Source organism: Miniopterus schreibersii, assembly GCF_964146895.1.
Source record: "Miniopterus schreibersii genome assembly, chromosome: 9".
Lineage (NCBI taxonomy): Eukaryota > Metazoa > Chordata > Mammalia > Chiroptera > Miniopteridae > Miniopterus > Miniopterus schreibersii.
In genome coordinates, this window is record NC_138118.1 from 26,524,756 (window position 1) to 26,546,010 (window position 21,255).

General features: G+C 38.6%; 1 protein-coding gene across 8 annotated transcripts in view; it reads right to left on the reverse strand.

Moving 5' to 3' along the window:
- Positions 1-21,255, reverse strand: part of ST7 (suppression of tumorigenicity 7) — a 333,226-nt gene that overhangs the window by 282,516 nt on the left and 29,455 nt on the right. For 2 of the 8 annotated variants that reach the window (XM_081147749.1, XM_081147745.1), the window contains exon 1: positions 3,519-3,957. The exons of the other annotated variants lie outside the window; for them this stretch is intronic. In XM_081147749.1, the coding sequence (XP_081003875.1) occupies positions 3,519-3,540 (22 nt within the window). In that variant the 5' untranslated portion in view covers positions 3,541-3,957. Of the gene's footprint in view, positions 1-3,518; positions 3,958-21,255 lie in introns of those variants that run through there. 8 annotated transcript variants of the gene reach the window in all.

The window sequence follows — 21,255 nt, forward strand, 5'->3', positions numbered from 1 at the left end:
ACATGACCCAGTTGCAGGCTCCATCCCCAGGAGGGGGCATGCAGGAAGCAGCTGATCAGTGCTATACTCTCACATTGATGTTTCTCTCTCTCTCCCTCTCCTTTCCTCTAGCTCTCTAAAAATCAATCAATAAATAAAATTTTTAAACGATGTCAGATAGAGAATTTTTTTATTATTATTATTTTTAATCCTCACCCAAAAGAGAAATAGCAACGTGAGAGAGAAACAGCAATTGGTTGCCTTCCGTACACACCCAGGGATTGAATCCACAACCCAGATATATGCCCTAATAGAGAAATGAACTGGCGACCTTTAGGTGCACAGGACGATGCTCAACCAACTGAGCTACTCCGGCTGAGCAGACAGAGCATTAATTAATTATGTTCTCATAACTATGTAAGTCTTTAACTTTGAGGAACAAGGGTCTACTCTTCCAGGGACATTTTTTGGTCATTTTTAAGGCTCTGTGTGGCAGGGGTTGTGGGGCGGACTTTTTAGTATTTAAATCAAGCAATACTATTTCAGTGAGACGGAACATGTTATAATGTGACACCCAGGCTACTGCAAATTCCTGACCTCCAAGGTCTGAAACAAAAAGTCACCTTAATCTATGCAGTATTTGAAAATGAAGACATTGACATTTCCTCTTCTTATAGGCAAAGAGCAAGTAGGAGAGAAAGAAATTTGAAAGAACCATTTACACATGACTCTATGGCAACAGAAGTCAGAATAGTAAATACCTTTTGCTGAGAAGTATAGTTGACTGGGAAGAGTCGTCACAAGTGAACTTTCTGGAGTAAGAGAGATGTTCTGTATCTTTATCTGGGTAGTGGTTCCATGAGTGTAAACATAGGTGAAAATTCACTGAGCTACACACTTTGACTTATGCATTTAATTTTATGTAAATCATACCCCAATTTAAAAAGTAAATGCATCCAATACAAGTAAAGTACTGCAAGCAGAATCAAGGGTAAGAATCATGAAATCAGAATGCTAGGGAAAAAACTGACCTTTCTAGGATCTAGCACAGCAGGGTATATAGTTAATATGTATTATAAAAATTTAGTACAAATATCCCAGATGGTTTGGAAGATCCTTTCTGAACTAACAGCTTTAAAAAAAAGAAAGCCAAAAATTTGTATGACAGTATTCTGTCTTCTGAACAACATTCTGTCTTTTTGGTAATCTGGTAGCTATGGACACCAAAAGCAACCAGAAGTTTTCCACGTAGCACATTGTGACATTATCAAAAGATCAGGTTTGATAATCAAGAAAGGCTGTGTCCATTTGGTAAACCTTGCCAGACTAGAGTTCCTAGTCCAAGAACCCAAAGACCCCCACACTGAGTTTTAGCTTCCATTTTCAGCTACACAAATAATAAGACTAATTTTCCTTTAGTAGATAAATATTTCTGTCCATATTTAGGTTCCTACATAAACAAAATTCCAAGACTAAAATGAAACTGGAAGGTCTTTGCCTCTTAATAATCTGTTTCTACTTCTGGGGTGACAATTAAGGGGACCAAAGTTTAGATTTTTAGCATACTGATTTTCAAGCTGGTTATTAAGAAACAAAAGAACATTTGACCCTCCCCCCTTTCCTGTCTAAGAGATTCTGAGGGAAAGACTTACTCCAGGAAGGAAATCTTAGGATGTTCGCCTTAGCAACCTAATTTGAACTGAGTATGGTGGATAGGAGTACATCAAACAGGGGCCTATTTACTAGATTGACCGGTGTCTCATTGTTTCTGGGTTGCCTAGCAAAAAATTACTTGCCATGTGTGTTCTGCTCTTCCTCAATTACCTGTAAATCATTCTCACTTCTGAAACCTAGGATCTCATCCCCCCAATTTTTCTTTGTCCAAAATGTCATACATACCCAATTTTACCTCACTATCTTTAGAATTTTCATACTTATGTGAATTCCCCATGAGCATGTATTAAAATTTTATTTTCTCCTGTTAATCTGGCTCTGTTAATCCAGCTAAAAGAACTTAGGAGGTGAGAGAAAAAATATTATATATATTTTTATCCCCCACAACAATAATTCTAAATGTACCATTAAGTGAACTCAAAAACTATTTTTAAATTATTAGAAAATAATATTGTCACATGCTAAATGAGACATTGCATCTCATTGTTAAATATATATCCTGACCCTGATTAGGAAATGTAATTTCAGAAATGGGAAGCAAAAATATCAACTCTTTAAAAAAGCCAATCAAGAAACACAAGAACAGATTATTAGTGCTACTGAAACACTAATATTCTATAAAATCATCAGCTGTGCACAAATAGTCACACTGCTCACCTGAGATCAGAAAGAAAAAGTCAAATTACAAATTTGTAAGAAATCTGTTTCTTAAATTTCTGCCCAAGCCCCTTACTCCTCTCAAAGATATAGTGTCTTGCCAATTTTTAGTGTTCTAGGTCAACAGGTTGAGTCTCTTTAGAAATTCTTAATTGTCACCTTTGCTTATAGATATGACCAAATATTCTGAGAGCCTGTACAACTGCATTAACAAGTTATACTATTCTATAACCAATATTAAATAATCCTAAATTACTTAGGCTGACCATTATTTTATAAATAACCAATTTTAGCTGTCTACAAGTACTGTCCAGCCCAGCCCATTCTCTACCAAAGCAATTTCATTAGATACATTTTAAAATAGATACAATGCTGCTGGACTGTGATGCTAGCCAGCATATCAAAATTGAAGCCATTGTGCAAATTTAAAATTCCTTCTTCAAAAATAAAGCATATTTCTTATTCTTTTTTAACCCACATGAAGTGTCTATTCCTGTTTTTATGAAAGTATGGAAGAAGCCCTGGCAGGTGTGGCTCAGCTGTTTGGGCATCATCCCTTGCACTGCAATTCCAGTCCAGGCACAAGCCCTGGTGCAGGCTCGATCCTGGGGGGGGGGAATGCAGGAGGCAGCCAATCAATGTTATGCTCTCACATTGATGTTTTTCTCTCTCCCTATCGCTTACTCCTCCTCTAAAAATCAATAACTATTTAAAAATATTTTTAATAATAAGCCAATAAATTCTTTAAAAAACATATGGAGGAAGAGGTTATGATACTGTTTATCCTTTTAGATTAAAAAAAAAATGTAAGCCCTTTATCCTTTCTAACAAACACTATTATCACTGATCCTCTCAGTATCTCTATTAAGGTTTATTAAGGTCTATAAAGGTTTATTATAGAACCCGAAACAATAGATTAGTGACAGGCTTGATCCTATCAATTAACACATTCTAGAGAGGCTGCCTGGATCCAGTGTTCCTCCCTCGCTCCTGAAGGCCTGGTTCTGACCACATTGACATCCCCGGCCTTCAGGATGACTAACCCAATTAAGGGACAAACTCTTCCGTGAGACCAATTCCTTCGTAATTAGAGCAAAAATACAAAGACTGTTAATGACCTAAGCCAAAGTGGTATGCACTCCAAGTCAATGAAACCATGACAGCAAGGAGATTTCTAAACAGCAAATAAGTGGGATCCATTTACTTACATGAAGATTCAGTGCCAAACATGGCTGGCTCCAGAGGCTGCTTTTAAAAAATCAGAAGAAAGGGGGTAAAAAAGGAAAGAAGAAAAATCAAGGCGAGTGTACGTGTGAGAGTGAAAAGATGAGACTACACAGCAGGGGTCGTGAAGACAGACAATGCAGTCCAAGCTCTGTCCAGCTGCCAGATTCTCCTCTTACAAGCTTCAGTATTCTCCCGTGTGACTGAAAAGCAAGGTTTCCTACAGCACCAAAAACCAAAACCAAAGAGCTGCTTTTGGAAATCCAATAGGGAAAGGCAGGCCAACGGGGCTCTTCTGGGATGCGGTGAGGCAGGACTGGGGAGCAGCAGCAGCAGCAGCAGAGGATACTGCAATCCCTAGCCCCGCTGTAGCAGTAAGACAATAGCAGGGCTTATGCATACACTGATGACGTCAGAGACACCACAGACCAACTGCGCTGCTGAGCCAGAGGCTCCAGTGCCTTCAGAAGAACAGGCGATTCAGAGGGGAATTCCTTTGTCACAAAATGCACAAGACCAAGAGCCATATATATATATATATATATATATATATATATATTCCCTCTCCTGACAAGATCTTCATCTTGTGATACCAGATACTAAATGAGAACTCAGAGAAATTTAAATACTGGCTTTATAGCAACTAACCACAAAAATATCATGCAGATTGGGGTTCTTGGTTTTATGCAAATAGAACTTTTCAAGGGAATTAAGAATCAGAAATGAGAAAAATACTCTACCTTTAAAAATAACTACAGAACTCATTGGTTTTTTTCTCTAGGCTGATGGACTACAGATCGAGGATGGTATACTCAATCACAAAAATGTGAAAATATGTAAACTATTGCACACATATTCTGGGCATATAAATATACACAAGTGTAACAGTAAAACAGCAGTGTAAGTGCTTATAACAGTGCTGAGTACACAGTGAGTACTCAAATGTTAGTGATTACATCATTAATAGTTATTTTGCAACTATTATTCAAATGTGAAAAACACTGCTTTGGGAATATATTTATGTACATGTATTTCTCCTATCCTATTCCTTTTGCCTTATTTTTCTTCATTTCTCCTAATGAGAATTACTGTCAATTTCCAGAATAACTCAGTCATTTTAAGGCTATGTGCACACACCTGTGTATACCTGTGTGCAAGAGGGCACATATGACCAACAAACATATTTCTTTTTAACTTACCTATGCAAAGAAGTAATCGAAGGTATTAATAGTTTGTCTCTTGACTCACTTGACAAAAGTCTACCTTTACTCTTAGAAATCTGTTTGGGTGTTTGTTTTAAAAAAAAAAAAAAAAAGCTCAAAGTGTACAGACTTTCATTAGAATGTCTATCCAACACAAAGTTTTGTTTTAATGTTTTAAAAATACTGAAATGTACAAAGTGTATGTGTATATATGTGTGTATATATGTATTCCCATAATTCCACTTTTTAAATCATATAAAGAAGTTCAAGAGCTCATTTCTTCTCCATCCATTTATCCAAAGTATATACTTTTTCCAATATTTTCTTATGTTTACACAAAGATATCTTTATATAATATAGCTTTTAAACATTAAATTCTGATATAAATGTGGAGCTGAAAATTACCATCTAAAATATCATTAATAGCTTTTCTGGTCAGTATATGAAAGATCTATCTCATCCTTTTAATGGTGTATAGTATTGCATAGTGTGGAGATAGCATAATTTATTGAAGGTAATCTGACCTTTACCTTAATGAAAATAAGAAAATGCAATGACACTATATATAAGATAAAGAACAATATTTTGTTATAGAAAGAATAACAATAACTAATAGTTACTGAATGTTTACTGTGTGTCAGATACTACCCTACGGATTTTACATGTATTATTTAGTCTTCATAATATCCCTAGGAGGTAGATACCATTAATTATCCACACTTGATACATGGTGAAATTTGGCAAAGCCAACCAGGTAGTAAATGATAAGCTAAGATACAAACCTAGGCAGTCTGGTTCCAAAGCGTATGCTTTTAACTACTCTTCCATAATGCCTCTTGAGAAATGAATACATAATTACCAAAATTATATTTTAAGAATTCAACTAAAATGAAAGAAAAATAGAAATCAATTAAAAATGTGGAGGAAAAAATCCTTAAAAGACAAAGGTCACCTGAGAAAACTAAGAATGACAGAAAAGACTATACCAAAAATTGCAAAGAATAAGAAAATACAGCCCTCCCAAAATAATCAGTCAGGTCAACATCTAGGGGAAAATATCAATAATGGTGTTGAGATACACCTGTAGGAAGTGGGAAAGGGCAAATATACTTCCAAAGGGTTGAAACCAGAATATTATCTTACATAAGATCTATTTTAATTGCCTATCAGATGTTGCACATGAATATGTCACACAAATGGAGGAAGGGTGTGGCCATCAGAAAGGCAGGAAGACAAGCAGAATGAGAAAACGATCTCTAGGTAAGAGAGATTTTCTACCAGAAGCCAGTTTATATACAATAATTGCTTTGCTAACTCACATCAAGCTCCTTTTCTCAGCTCACATCTGAAGACGTGTATCTGCATATATAAACGCATTTTTCTGAGTGCCTACATTTATTTCTTAACACAGACTTCTAATAGCAAAAAGCTACAATATTTTTCAATAAGTCTACTTACCTTTTAGATAACTATAACTATGTTAAAAACATCAGGGATCTCACCTGGCCATCATGGCTCAGAGGCTGAGCACTGACCTATGATCCAAGAGATCACAGTTTGATTCCTGGTCAGGACATATGCTGGGGTTGCAGGCTCAGTCCCCAGCAAGGGGCATGCAGGAGGGAGCTGATCAATGACTCTCTCATCATTGATGTTTCTATCTCTCTCTCCCTCTCCCTCCCTCCCTCTCTGAAATCAATAAAAATATTTTTTTTAATATTTTTTTTAAAGTATTTAAAAAAAAATTAGGTACCTCACTTGCCAGCAGAACTGGGCACAACCACCTCTGACTTCTATTAAGGTTTCTATAGTCTCTGGAGGCCTGAGGTGTTTCTAAACACTTTAGAGGTTTGGGATCCTTATCATTAAAGATCCATATTTGATAAAAATAGATTCCAAAAATTTACTTTGCTCCAATTCCTTCCTCTAGTTAGCTGGCATGAGCTCACAGAATGAAGATAAATTTTAATGTGTTGCCTAAGGAAAATATAATGAAAGACTAATGAAACTGATCTGATGTCCCCCACAATACTCCAAAAAATCACATTAACACATTCCAAAACCAAAGAGATCTTTGGATTATCAATTCTGTCTCATTATGCCTGTCTGAAACCTTGCCCTTTCACCAATAAAGAGAATACTGTTAATTTCAGGATAAAATTAGCAATGAAAGATTCAAAATAATTAGTGGTCAAAATAACCACTGTTAAATTAGAATGCTGATTAAAAAAAATAATAGTGAAATCTTAAAGTAAGTTAAGAATCACTATTAGAGGAAATCCCATTCATAAATTCCCTCAACAACTATTTCCTGGCAGCCTACTGCTCTGCACTGTAGGCATAAAGCCATGAACAAATTCCCTCTTCTATGAAGCTTATATTCTAGTGAGTGAGACAGACAAACAAATATGCAATACGTCAAGTGGTTATAAAGTGTTATAAAGAAAATAAGAGGAATTAGAGGATAAGGAGGACTGAATAGGAGGGTATTTTAGGTAAACTTGTTAGGTAATGCTATCCTTTTAAAAAGATGATATTTCAACAGAGACCTGAAAAAACTGAGGGGAAACCACATGGATAACATGGAAATCACATGGGAGAAAAAGCATTCCAGGAAAAAAAAAAAATATATATATATACACACACACACACACACACACACACACACACACACTCCTGAATCATCAAGAGTCAATTTTCCATTGGAAGATATCCCCTTCGGTGCTATGATGATGTCATATGTGGTTGTGCTGAACTGTGCTAACAGCAAAAAAAAAAAAAAACTTATCTTGTCTAATCTACAGGATTCACTCTCCCATGAACTGAAAACATATGTGTTCTTCTCTTTAAAGTTTAATAGACTAAATATACCTATATTTGCAAATACATAAATGTTTATAAAAGTCACCATAGAAGACAACATTCAAAGAAGCTCCCTACCACATAAGACAACTAATTTAATTAATGTATCTACTAATACGGTAAGAACTTAAACCACATACTCTCTCTAGAGTACACATAATAACTAATTTTGAAAGTGTCAAATCTGGACTTTCTCTGAAGCCATTTCCTTGGTTCACATTAAAGTTTTATTTTCTTAGTATTCCTCTTGATGTCTAATTAGCATATTAAAATTATGTCTTTTAGAATATTATGTACACATTTATAAAGCATTACTTAAAAAAGAGAAAAAAAGTGTTTTAATGACAATACATAAAAGACAGAAAAATGAATCAATTATTCTGTAATTTGATAAAAAGGTACAAATTTATAATTAAAAGCATACTTATAGTAAAGCTCCCAGGTGTAATTTTAGAAATTTGATTTCTTTGCATATGGCTATAAAGTGTGTTCCTTTCTGCTTCAACATAGTGCCACATATATCATGAGCCTTCTAAAAGGTAAGTATATTTTATTTCTGATCCCAGAACAGAAATTCTGGTAATCTTACAAGGAAAGGAATTCAAAATATACACAAGATGGGGGGAAGGGAGGGAAGGAGGGAGGGAGGGAGGGAGGGAGGGAGGGAGGGAGGGAGGGAGGGAGGGAGGGAGGGAGGGAGGGAGGGAGGGAGGGAAGGAGGGAGGGAGATTAATATACTTACTTTAAGGAACTCTAAAATAGGAAAATTACAAACTTATAAAAAAGACATTTATCACAATTATTTACTTTAAGATGTTTTATCTTCAAAAAAATATTCACCACAAAAATACTACATAGCAAGCTCCTAAGAGTTGCATTTTAAATAACTGACTTTGCCCTGACCAGTGTGGCTCAGTTGGTTGGAGCATCATCCCATCCACCAGAAGGTCACAGGTTCAATTCCCAGTCAGGGCACATGCCTAAGTTGTAGATTTGGAACCTCGCTTGGGGCTCATGAAAGAGGCAAGGCAACAGAGCAATGTGTCTTCTCTCCCACATCTATTGATCTACCTCTCCCCCTCCCCCCGCCCCAAATAAATAACTGATTTCACAAAAATTTTATTTGTACACCTTAATTAGCTGTCTTGCCAAAGGTCCATCCACTGGGATTTTGTTATTATACTTGGGTGTCTGTCCTGGTGAAAAATCTTCCAAAAAGCCTTTGTTCTTTAGTTGAAAAGGAATCTGTCAGAAAACCATGTCGCCAATACCCAAAAGTTCATATTCAGAGTAATATAATTTTGAATTTGTTGTATACATTTTGTGCAGACTCATGTTCTTACCTCCTTATCAGCACCTCACCTTCCAACCCCACCTTCAACCAATCCAATCTAAGGGAATCCCCCACTTACTCATCAAACAACCACCGCCTGTGGTTAGTCTAATCTTAACTTTATTCCTAAACCTGTACCAATTTACTATTCAGTGAAGCTAGAAATTGAGAACAGGCTGCGCGGTTTTAAAGAGAGGCTAGTTATCCATCAGAAAAATCTAGACATATTAACACTCAGAAAATTTAGGATGAAAACTGAAATTCTCCAATTCACTTCATTACATTAATTCTACTTATAAGATTGGGCCACACACATGCACAAAATCACCACCGCAGTGCCAAGAATGTTTTACAGAAAACACAAGCTCTTTATAGACTATGAGTATATTTTATTCTCTATGTGGCATAATCTGAACTCAGATGTTTGTACTCTAAACCTGTGGCCCAGAGTGGGGAAATGTGGATTAATTATGGGTTGCAGTTTAAGTCTGTTTAAGTATGACCCAAATTGAAATAGAAGAAACAATAAGGTTATGACTGAGAAATTCCCTTAAGTGCTTATGATAAATTATCACAATTTGTATACAACAAATTCATACATACTCAGGAATAAACCCAGGCATAGTATTTTTTAAAGTACAAGCATGACCAACATAATTTTTAAACATAAATTTAAAATATATTTACAGTAATTCTACATGGCTGAACAATATTTGAATTTTACCTGTATAATCCCTAATGAAGCAATTGCCAGGAAACCAGGTGTACAACTCTGGTTGTACAACTATATCAGACATGAAATGAAACAGCTTCCCAGACAGGCAAAGTGCTCTGGGGATAGCTTCTTGCCATGTGACATTAAGCACACACACACCTTCTCCTTATCGACTCAAGCAGCAACAGCCATGGCTCTGCTCTCCTTTGCCTGTTCTTTTAAAGTCATCCATAAGAAAGTCTCTCTTAGAAAAGAACTGCTATTTCTTCCCATTTAATCCCTATAATATTAGCTTAAAACTAGGAAAAGCATCATGCTCTTCTTTCTCTCAGTGCACAAGGTGTCTACACTTCAACCTGGTACTCAATGTTACAAACTCCCATAACCTCAAAGGAGTCGGTGTCCAAACTTTTAGAAATTTTGCCATTACAGAAAGCAAGTATCACAATAAAGAAACCACATGAATTATATGGTTTCCCAGTGCATATGAGACAACAATGAAGTTTGCCTCATCAACTGTCTCTTCCTTTCACAAACAATATGCCTGTAGCATGCAATGCTGTTTGATAGCATTTTAAGCAAAGTGGAACTTCTGTAAAAACTAGCCAGCCCTAGCCAGTCTGGCTCAGTGGTTAGAGTGTCAGCCCACGGACTGAAGGGTCCTGGATTTGATTCTGGCCAAGGAAAAGTGCCTCGATTGCAGGCTCAATCCCCAGCCCCAGTCCACGCACGTTTCTCTCTCACATCGATGTTTCTCTCTCTCTACCCCTTCCACTCGCTTTGAAAAGCAATGGAAATAATATCCTCAGGTGAGGATTAGAAAAAGAAAAATTTGAACCAATCTTCTCAAACTCTGCTGCTTTACCAACTAACTTTATGTAATATTCTAAATCCTATGTTGTCATTTCAACAATCTTCACAGCATCTTCGCTGGAAGTGGATTCCATCTCAAGAAATCACTTTATTTGTTCACCCATAAGAAGCAACGTCTCATCCATCTGAATTTTATCATGAGATTCCAGCAATTCAGTAACATCTTCAGACTCTAGCTCAGTAACATCTTCTAGCTCTCTTGGTATTTCTACAATTGCAGTTACTTCCTCCTCTTAGGTCTTGAACCGCTAAAATCATCCATGAGGGTTGGAATCAACTTCTTCTGAACTTGTTAATTTTAATATTTTGACTTCTCATGTATCACAAATATTCTTGTTTTTTTCTGAACCCATGTAATTTATCTTATTGTTTTATCTTTATTGTTGAAAGTATTACAGATGTCACTTTTTTTTCCCCACTGATCCTCTCCACCCTGCACCCCCCCAGTATAAGCCTTCACCACAGACAGAGAGACAGAAAAATTGATGATGACAGAGAGTCACTGATCCGCTGTCTCCTGCACCTCCCTTGCTGGGGATCTAGGTAGCAACCCAGGCATGTGCCCTGACCAGGAATCGAACCTCGATCTCCTGGATCACAGGTCGATGCTCAATGTCTTAACCACACCAGCTGGACTGCATATAACTTCTTAGGTTAATCCCTCTGAGATTCATCAGTTTGTTCCATGCTTATACATCTCTGGATCTATTTTGTTCATCGGTTTATTTTGTTCATTAGATTCCACATATAAGTAAGATAATGTGACACTTGTCTTTCTCTGACTGGCTTATTTTGCTTAGTATAATACTCTCCAGGCCCCACCATGCTGTCTCAAAGGGTAAGGGATCCTTCTTTTTTACAGCTGCATAGCAATTCCATGGTGTAAATGTCTGAGGAGATGCTCGATATGATTTCAATCTTCTTAAACTTGTAAAGACTTGTTTTGTACCCTAACATGTGATCTATCTTTGAGAATGTCCCATGGGCACTTGAGAAGAATGTATATTCTGCAGCTTTGAAGTGGAATGTTCTGTAAATGTCAATTAGATCCATCTGATCTAGTGTGTCATTTACATTCACACTAGATTGTTTCCTTGTTGATTTTTTTGTCCGGAAGATTCATCCAGTAAAGTTAGTGGGGTGTTAAAGTCCCCTACTATAACGGTAAGGCTGTTGATCTCTCCTTAAAGTCCTCCAAAAGTCTTTCTCTCAGCCTGTGAGCCTGTTCTGAGGTGGGTCTCTTGCAGACAGCATATATTTGGAACAAGTTTTCTTATCCATTTAGATACCCCATGTCTTTTGTTTGGGATATTTAATCCACTTACATTTAAGGTTATTACTGATAGGTACTTATCGATTGCCATTTTATTTCTTTATGCCTATGTTTCTCTCTCTCTCTCTCTTGCTACTTCTTATTGCAGCAGTCCCTTTAGCATTTCTTCCAACGCTGACTGGGTGGTGATAAACTCCTTTAGCCTTTTTTTTTTTTTGTCTGAGAGCTCTTTATTTCACCATCTGTTCTGAATGATAGCCTTGCTGGATACAGTATTCTTGGTTTCATATCCTTGTTTTGCATTACCTTGAATACTTCATGCCATTCCCTTCTGGCCTGTAGAGTTTGTGATGAGAATTCAGCTGACAACCTTATGGGAGCTCCTTTGTAGGTAAAAGATTGCTTTTCTCTTGCTGCCTTTAAGATTCTTTGTCTTGCATATTTGGCATTTTAATTGTGATGTGTCTGGGCATGGGCCTCTTTGAGTTCTTGCTTGGGGCTCTCTGTGCCTCCAGAACTTGTGTGACTTTTTCCTTGACCAGGTTAGGGAAGTTTTCTGCCATTATTTTTCAAACAGGTTCTCTAACCCTTGCCTACTTTCTCCTATGATGGAACAGTGTGATGTTTCATGTTGTCCCACAGCTCCCTTAAACTGTCCTGTTTTCGAATTGTATTTTTCTTTTTGGTTCTCTGACTGAGTGGTTTTTCCTACCATGTCTTCTAATTCACTGATCCAGTCCTCAGCTTCCCCTGGTCTGCTGTTTATTCCTTCCAATGTTGTTGTTTTTTATTTCTACTATGTCCTTCTTAATTTCCTTCATAGTTTCCATATATTCTCATGCTGTTGAGCATCCTTATGATCAGTATTCTGAATTCTGTACCTGATAGATTGCTTACCTCCATTTCATTCAGCTCTTCTTGAGACTTCTCTTGTTCTTTCATTTGGGGCTTGTTTTTCGCCTTCCCATTCTGCCTGCCTGTTTAGGTTTGTTCCTATGCATTAGTTAGATCTGGTAGGGCCCCCAGTGTTTTGGGTCATCTCTGATGCAGACCAATGTCAGACACTGTTTGTGACTAGCCTTGAGAATCCTGTTTGAAGCTTTCAGCAATCCACAGCTTGTGGCTGCCTATGTTGGGGCTGGGTATGTTTGGACAGTACCAAGATGTGCACCAACGTCTGTTTTTCCAAGCCCTGGGTTCAGAAGCAGATCAGAAAAAGATTCAAAGCACCCAGAGGCTAATTGTTTTTCAAATTATCTTAATGAGCCTCAGGCCATAGACCACAGCAAGGAGTAAACTTCACATGGTGGGGCCAGAGGTTTTCCAGCAGGGTGGGGCAACTGCTTGCCCCCCCCCAGGCAAAAACTGCCTGGATGGCAAATGTCTGCCTGAAAAAGGTGCCCTCTGCCTTAAGGGGGAAAGACTCAGCACAGGACTCTAGATGGGTGCCCTCTGAGCTCTATCTCCAGAGCCCACAACACTAAATTCTCATAACACAGCTCTAGTCCACTCTGCCCTCTCTCTGCCAGAGCCCAATGTGTGTGGCTGCACATAAAACTTTGTGTGTTGGCCCTTTAAGAAGATGCCTGCATTTCCAACTGTCTCTCCTTGGCAGACAGAAACCCCACTGCTTTTCACAGCCAGATGTTATGTGGGCACCTTTCTCAGTTCTGCTGTTCTGGGCTGGGGAGTCCAGCTTAGGGTTTAGAGCCCAGAGTTTTCTCTGCCTATGGGAGCCCAGCCAGCCCTCTCATGCCTCCATACTTCCTACCAGTCTCTATGCCGTCTCCACTTTATATCCTTTGTTATAAGGGTTCTCTGCGCCTAGTATTCAGTTGACTATTCAGGGTGGTTTTCCTATATTCTAGCTGTAATTCCAGTTTGGTCCTGGGAGTGTGCCAGTGTAGCTTCCACTTAATCCACCACCATCTTGAAATCTCTCTCACAAATGTTCTTAAGGGCATCTAGAATGATAAATCCTTTTCAGAAGGTTTTCAATTTACTTTGCCCAGTCCATCAGGGAAATCACTATCTATGGCAGCTACAGCACTGTGTATTTCTTAAATAATAAAAATTGAAACTCTACGTTACTCCTTGATCCATGGGTTGCAGATTGATGCTGTGTTAGTAGGCATGAAATCTCACAATTCATTTCCATCAGAGCTCTTGGGTAAACAAGTGCATTGTCAATGAGCAGTAATATTTTGAAAAGAACCTTCTTTTCTGAGCAGTAGGTCTCAACAGTGGGCTTAAATATTCGGTAAACCATGTTCTAAACAGATGTGCTGTCATCCAGGCTTTGTTGTTCCATTTAGAGAGTGCACATAGATTTAGCATAATTCTTAAGGGCGCTAGGATTTTTGGAATAATAAATGAGCACTTGCTTCAATTTAAAGTAAACAGCTGTGGCCCGGCTGGGTGTGGCTCAGCGGTTGAGTGTCGACCTAGGATCCAGGCGATCAGGGTTCGATTCCCAGTCAGGGCACATGCCCGGTTGCGGGCTCGATCAATGACCCTCTCATCATTGATGTTTCTATCTCTCTCTCTCCCTCTCCTTTCCTCTCTCTGAAATCAATAAAGATATATTTTTAAAAAATAAAATAAAATAAAGTAAACAGTTGTATTAGCACCTAACAAGAGAGTCCTTTGAAGCTTTGAAGCCACCTATGAGGTCCTAATGGCATCTTCTTCCAATAGAAGGCTGTTTCATCTACATTGAAAGTCTGTAGTTTAGTGTAGCCACCTTTATTATCTTAGCTGGACCTTCCAGATAACTTTCTGTAGCTTCTACATCAGCACTTGCTGCTTCGCCTTGTACTTTTATGTTATGGAGATGGTTTCCTTCTTAAGCCTCATGAACCAAGCTCTAATAGTTGCACATTTTACTGCTTTAGCTTATTTACCTCTCTCAGCCTTCACAGAATTGAAGAGAGTTAGCCTTGCTCTGGATTAGACTTTGTCTTAAGGAAATGTTGTGGCTGGTTTGATCCTCTATCCACTACAACAATCTCCATATCAGCAATATGCTGTTTCCACTTTCTCAGTATTCGTGTGTTAGTTGAGTAACACTTTTAATTTCCTTCAAAAACTCTTCCTCTGCATTTACAACTTGGTTAACTGGCGCGAGAGGCCTCAATTTTAGCCTCTCTTGGCTTTTGATATCCCTTCCTCAATGATTAAGTGAGCTTAATCATTTCTAGTTTTTTATTTAAAGTAAGAAGTGTGACTCTTCCTTTCACTTGAACACTTAGAGGACATGTGGGGTTACTACTTGGTCTCATTTCAATATTGCTGTGTCTCAGGAAATAGGAGAGGGAAAGAGACAAAAAACAGCAGGTTAGTGGAGGAGTCAGAACACATACATTTATTGATTAACTTAGCCATCTTATATTTGTGGTGCCCAGAAATAATTATAAAAGTGAAGTGGACCAAAGTTTTGCCACCCCGAAACTACATTTTGGGATATTGATTTTAAGCTGTTTATTAAGAAACAAAAGACTCAGAAAGAACATTTGATACTCTCCCTTCCTGCCTGAGATTCAGATGGAAAGGTCTACTCCAGGAAAGAAATCTTAGGATATTCACCTTAACCAAATATAAATTAAGTATAGTAAAAAGGAGAGCTTCTGGCAAGGACCTGTTAGCTAAATACCCACTGTGTTCCACTGTTTCTGAGTTGCCTAGCAAGAATTTGCCTGCCATGTGTGTTCTACTCTTCCTTAAATACCAACATATCACCCATTCTCACTTCTGAAATCTAGAAACCTAGTCCCCTCTTTCTTCTTTTGTTCAAAATGTCATATATACCCAATGTTACCCCACTGTCATTGGAATTTTAATGCTTATGTGAATTCCTCATGCACATATATTAAATATTTGATTTTCTCCTGTTAATCTGTCTCTGTTAATTTGTTATTAACTCAGCTAGAATTTAGAAGACAGGAGGAAAAGTACTATATTTTTTTAGCCCTCACAATAGTAACATCAAAGATCACTGATCACAGTGATATATTTGTTATATTTAATAACAAATAACAAATATAAAAAAGTTTTAAATACTGCAATAATTAGCGAAATGTGATGCTCTGGGGTTACACGAGGATATAGCCCGATTCTCCCTCCCAGTCAGTTCAACAGTGTCCTCCTAGCCAGCGGCCACAAGGAGCAGAGCAGCACATACCCAGGTGTCTTCCCAGGTCCCTGACAACAGCAAGTCTCACCAGACTCTTTGTTTGTCCTTGGCCTGCACACAAGCTGTTCCAAACACAGCATCCTCCCCTTCCCCTTGCTAGATAAGGCCCTGCCCAACCCTGACAGAGTGCCAAAACTTTCCCAAACGGCAGCCAACAGGTCTTCCCCATGTATAATAAAGGCTATGTCCTTCTCCTCTGGTCCCCTACGTGGTTTTTTCGGACTATCAAAGAACAGCATGGCGCTCCCGGAATTGAAGCTCTTACATTATAGATGCAGACACAAAGTGAGCAAATGCTGTTGAAATAATGGCACTGATAGACTTGCTCTACACAGGGTTACCACAAACTTTCAATCTGTAAAAAACACAATATCTGCGAAGTGCAATAAAGGAAAGTAAAATGAGGTATGCCTATATGTTCATACATTTGATAGTATACATTTTTTATGCATTTGAAACACATCTGATTAATTTGTAAACAAACTAAATACAGGTAATTAAAGAACAAGCCTTTAACACATAGCTAAAACCTTCAACTCATTTGTCTGAGTCCTGAAACAGACATCAGATGGAAAAGACATATGGTCATTCCAGTACTCTATTTCATATAATCTTTAATGTCCCATTACGATGTACACTGAGCTCTCATTTCCTTTATTACCAAATGTTTTGATCTTGAGTGTGTCCTGGCTAAAACTTTAAATAAACTTTAACATTGGCTATCTCATCTTGATACAATTTATTACCTTACCCAGAGTTAAGATATAAATAAAAAAATTTTAAATACATTTTTATTGATTTCCGAGAGAGGAAGAGAGAGGGAGAGAGAGAGACAGAAACATTAATGATGAGAGAGTCACTGACTGGCTGCCTCCTGCAGGTTCCTGACTGGGGATCCAGCCTGCAACCCCGGCATGTGCTTTGACCAGGAATCGAACCACAATCTCCTGGATCCTAGGCTGATGCTCAACCACTGAGCCACGCCCGGCTGGGCTAAATAAATAATTTTTTTTAATTTAACAATTTTCTTTATTTTAAGCAACCTGAATGGTTGGACAATTTCTAATTTAGAAATATATTAAGTACTCCCCCAAACTGCAGCTACTTTGAGGAAGATAGGGTATTGGTTGTTTAGAGTCGTTTTGGAATAGTAGGGTATTTTGTTTTGCTTTTATTTTGCTATTTTCCTTTCCACTGAGTAAGTTTCTCTGTAATATAATTACAAAGTTGATGATTCTATAAAATATGATTTCTAATTTTCAATATATCAAAAGTATGTATAGTACAGAAATCTTAAAATTCTGGGCTCAATATCATCATTTAACAGATCTTCCCAACAATTTTATAAAATAAACGAGAAAGCATGATGATTTCACTCAGCAATGCTTCATTACCATAAGCTGATCCCGTTACACCACCACGCTGCTAACAGTCAAAAGCTGTTCATTCTCATCAACCTCTCCAGTCACTGTTGCTCAGCAGACCCACCTCACTTCCTGGATCTTAATTCTCTTTATCTTAATCTAGGGTACAGGTTGGAAAAGCTTACCACAGGCTATAAAAATGTGGTAGTTTCTTCTGGTAATTAAAACGTGCAAATGGTTGAAATATTAATGCCATGATTATTTTAAAATAATAAGCTCCAAATGCCTAATAATAACTGTCTTAATTTCCACACAACTTAAAAGTATGTGCAAACACTGATAGCGCCATTACCAGATGTCACATGAAATGACATTTTATGCCTTTCACAGTTTAGTACTGTTAGCATGGATTTTTAAAATTCTTATCTAATTATTTGAGTAGCATTATTTTTATTTTAATATCTTTATTGATTTCAGAGAGAGGAAGGGAGAGGGAGAAAGAGAGAAACATCAATGATGACAGAGTCATTGATCGAGCCCGCAACCCGGGCATGTGCCCTGACCAGGAATCAAACCCCGATCGCCTGGATCCTAGGTCGACGCTCAACCGCTGAGCCACGCCCAGCTGGGCAAGTAGCATTATTTTAACAATTGTTTTATTTTTATCCTTTATATTTTATAATTCTTAAATCAGATATTTAAAGGAAATGCATTTTATTAACAAAATAAGAACATAATGAAAATTAAATTAGAAAGTAGAAAAACGGATGAATAAATACATAGATATCTATAAAACCTACAGTCCACAGTTAAGTGATCTGCACACCTCAGAAATCCAGCAGAGTAGTTAAGAGCCAGGCTTTGAGTCAGACAGAGAAGGTTCAAATTGCATCTTACCCACTTATTAAATGGACGGTCCTAAGCAAGTTTTTAAATCGCTTTAGGTCTCAGTTTGCTCATAAATTAAGTGACAAAGATCCTAAATCAATGCCTGGGACAAGAATAGCTAATATGTAAATAACATTTAATGTGTACCAGTCATTGTTCTAACTCATGTATAAACTTATTTAACCCACAACAACTGTATGAGGTATTATCCTCATTAGATAGATGAGAAAACTGAGGCATGGAGGATAATTAACTTACCCAAGGTCATACACTATAAATACCAAATCCAGGATTCAACACAAGTAAGCCTAGCTCAGAGTCCTTGTGCTTAACCACTACACCAACCCTCCCTCTCTAGAGTAGGTGATCAATAAATGAAACAAAACAAGAAAAATCATTTCAAAAAACCAGGTTCATTCTTTCCAATAAAACCAACCCTGCAACTTGCAAAATATTTTAGTTCAGAGTTTATAAAAATTATCTTTTTATATTTTATGTTCAATTATAAAATATGGAAAAATTAGAAATAAAATGAGATAACATTTAAAGTAATGTGACAGCTTACAATAAGGGATGCATTAGCCAGTTAAACAGACATAAGTACCAAGTGCAGAAAGCTATAACCATAAAAGGATCTGTATAGTACAACCACTAACTCCATCTCTCTCTGCTTTTCAGTTCTCCAGTAGTTCTATACTTGCCTGGTTTCTAAAGAGTTTAAACAGTTTCCTCTAACTTCAAAGCTCACTCAAGAGGAGAGACATCAACTAAATCTCCCTACCTTCCTTCCCAAGAATCTTCTCTATCCTCAACTCACCCTCAGCAAAGGAGACTCACTGGTATGCCTGGATATACCCCTGTCCACAGTAATAATCACATCACTGTCCTTCCCACCACTTAGTAACAAGTCACCAGAGTCAGAGGTTCTAGGGTCACTTGTTCTAGCCTATGGCCCAGAAACCACTGCCCTAACTGCAACTTACTGACTTAGCAGCAGCCCACACTGCACCCCAGGAATTCCATCCCAGATTCCTGCTGTAATTTAACCCTTCGTGGTCCAAGTCCTGGAACCCCTTTAGATGTCTATTCCCTCACTGGTAAAATAAGGAAGTTGAACTGGATGATCCCTAAAATCTCATCTAACTCTAATGATCCAGCATTCTACTTTAAACCAATCACAGATGGATGAGAAAACCCAAGTGCCCAGCAGGTATCTGCTCCTCCTTCTCTACCCATTCCTTCCCCTCTTCCATCCTGCTGGGGCTTTGGGAATACCCCACCTCAAGGGTGGGAAACTAGGGAGCCAGGGTATACAAACTGTCCAAATCTAGTGCATTTACACTGAATGGCTGATGCTCCCTGGGAGCCTCCAACTGTTTACAGGCCCACTGTTCCTCTCTAGACAGGCCCCTAGCCTAGGGGTGAGTAAACAAATACAAACACAAAACACACCTAGAAACAACTGTAGAAGGCCTTTACTACTTGGAGGGCTCATGGTCTGGTGGGTCACACCTTGAAAATAACAAGGCCTGAGTACCAGCAATAAGGCTTCTGAAGGAGACCAGGACATGATTGAAACAGCCTAGACCGGGAGGGCAGTTTTCTGTAAATGACAGCTCAGGGGCTGAGAAAAGCCCTTTGCTCTCTCACTTTCATGGCTTCCCTACCTGGAATAGCTCTTGCTCTCTGAGTCGATGGACCCTGGGAGGGCAGTTTTCTGTAAATGACAGCTCAGGGGCTGAGAAAAGCCCTTTGCTCTCTCACTTTCATGGCTTCCCTACCTGGAATAGCTCTTGCTCTCTGAGTCGATGGACCCTCACTCTCCCAGGGGAGGAAAATGAGCATGGCTCTAGCTTCACTTTTCACTCTTAAACCCTAAAACCATAACTTTACCATAATATCTTATCTCATATTTCCAGCGCATACAATAACTCACTTTATTGCACACACTGAAATCCAGGGTTGGATTGTAAACACTCACTGTGGGATTTTTTTCACATTTCAGAAATAATACGGTTTTCCTCCAGTCTCTGTTCTCACCCTCCTCATAAACCAGTCAGAATTAAGTCAAACTGCAACTTCCCCTTACTCTAAGTCAGAAGACACTTTACACAAGATGTTGCTACTCTACTAAGCTTCTTACCACCTACCCCAGGCTGCATCTGCCTCAGCATTTCCTTTTCATGTTCTGTCATCCTTCATTGGTATGGGGCTCACTGAGGTCAGATGCTGCTTGTTTGAGAGATTTTAGGAAAATCTGAAGAATAAGCAAAGACAGACCATTCCTATGGTAAAGCCAGTGGAACCAGCTTGGTGGGCCCAAAAGTTGGGTGGGGCAGAATCTCAGGGAATCACCAAGGTAGAGCAAACAGTGTGAGCCAGGCTGAAGGAGTCTCAGATATGGAGTCTGCCCATTGGCACTGTGAGGGGAAGGGCTCATGAAAGGAACAATGGCCTCTGCCAGCACTTCTGTCTATGAAAAAGATGCCCCTCCAACTCTCACCCTGATATCAAACCATTCAGTTTCTCCCCATAAGTGTCTGGTGCCTTTCAAGCTACTGCCTCTATGCCAGAGCTCAGAGGAAGTGAGTCCAAGTAAGTCTGTGCATGGATCCTTTAAGAGGAACTGCCTGGGACTCCAGAAGCCTCAGCCTCCCTCAGCCTCAATCCCCATTGGTTTTTACAGCCAGAAGTTATGGGGACTTCTCTTCCTGTCACTGGAACCCTGAGCTAGGGGGCCTGGTGTGGTACGGGACCCCTCACTCCTCAGGGGGTCCTCCACAGCTGCACTATCCCTCCTGCTTTTTATCCATCACACATGAGTATGGTACCAGCCCTTCGGCATCTCCAACCCTCCTACCAGTCTTGATGTGGCTTATTCTTTAATTTTGCAGTGGTAGGACTTCCATTCAGCTCGACTGCAGGCAGTTCTGAATGATTGTTGTTCTAGAGTTTGGTTGTAATTTTGATGTGCTTGTGAGAGGAAGTGAGTGCTCCATTTACTTATGCTGCCATCTGC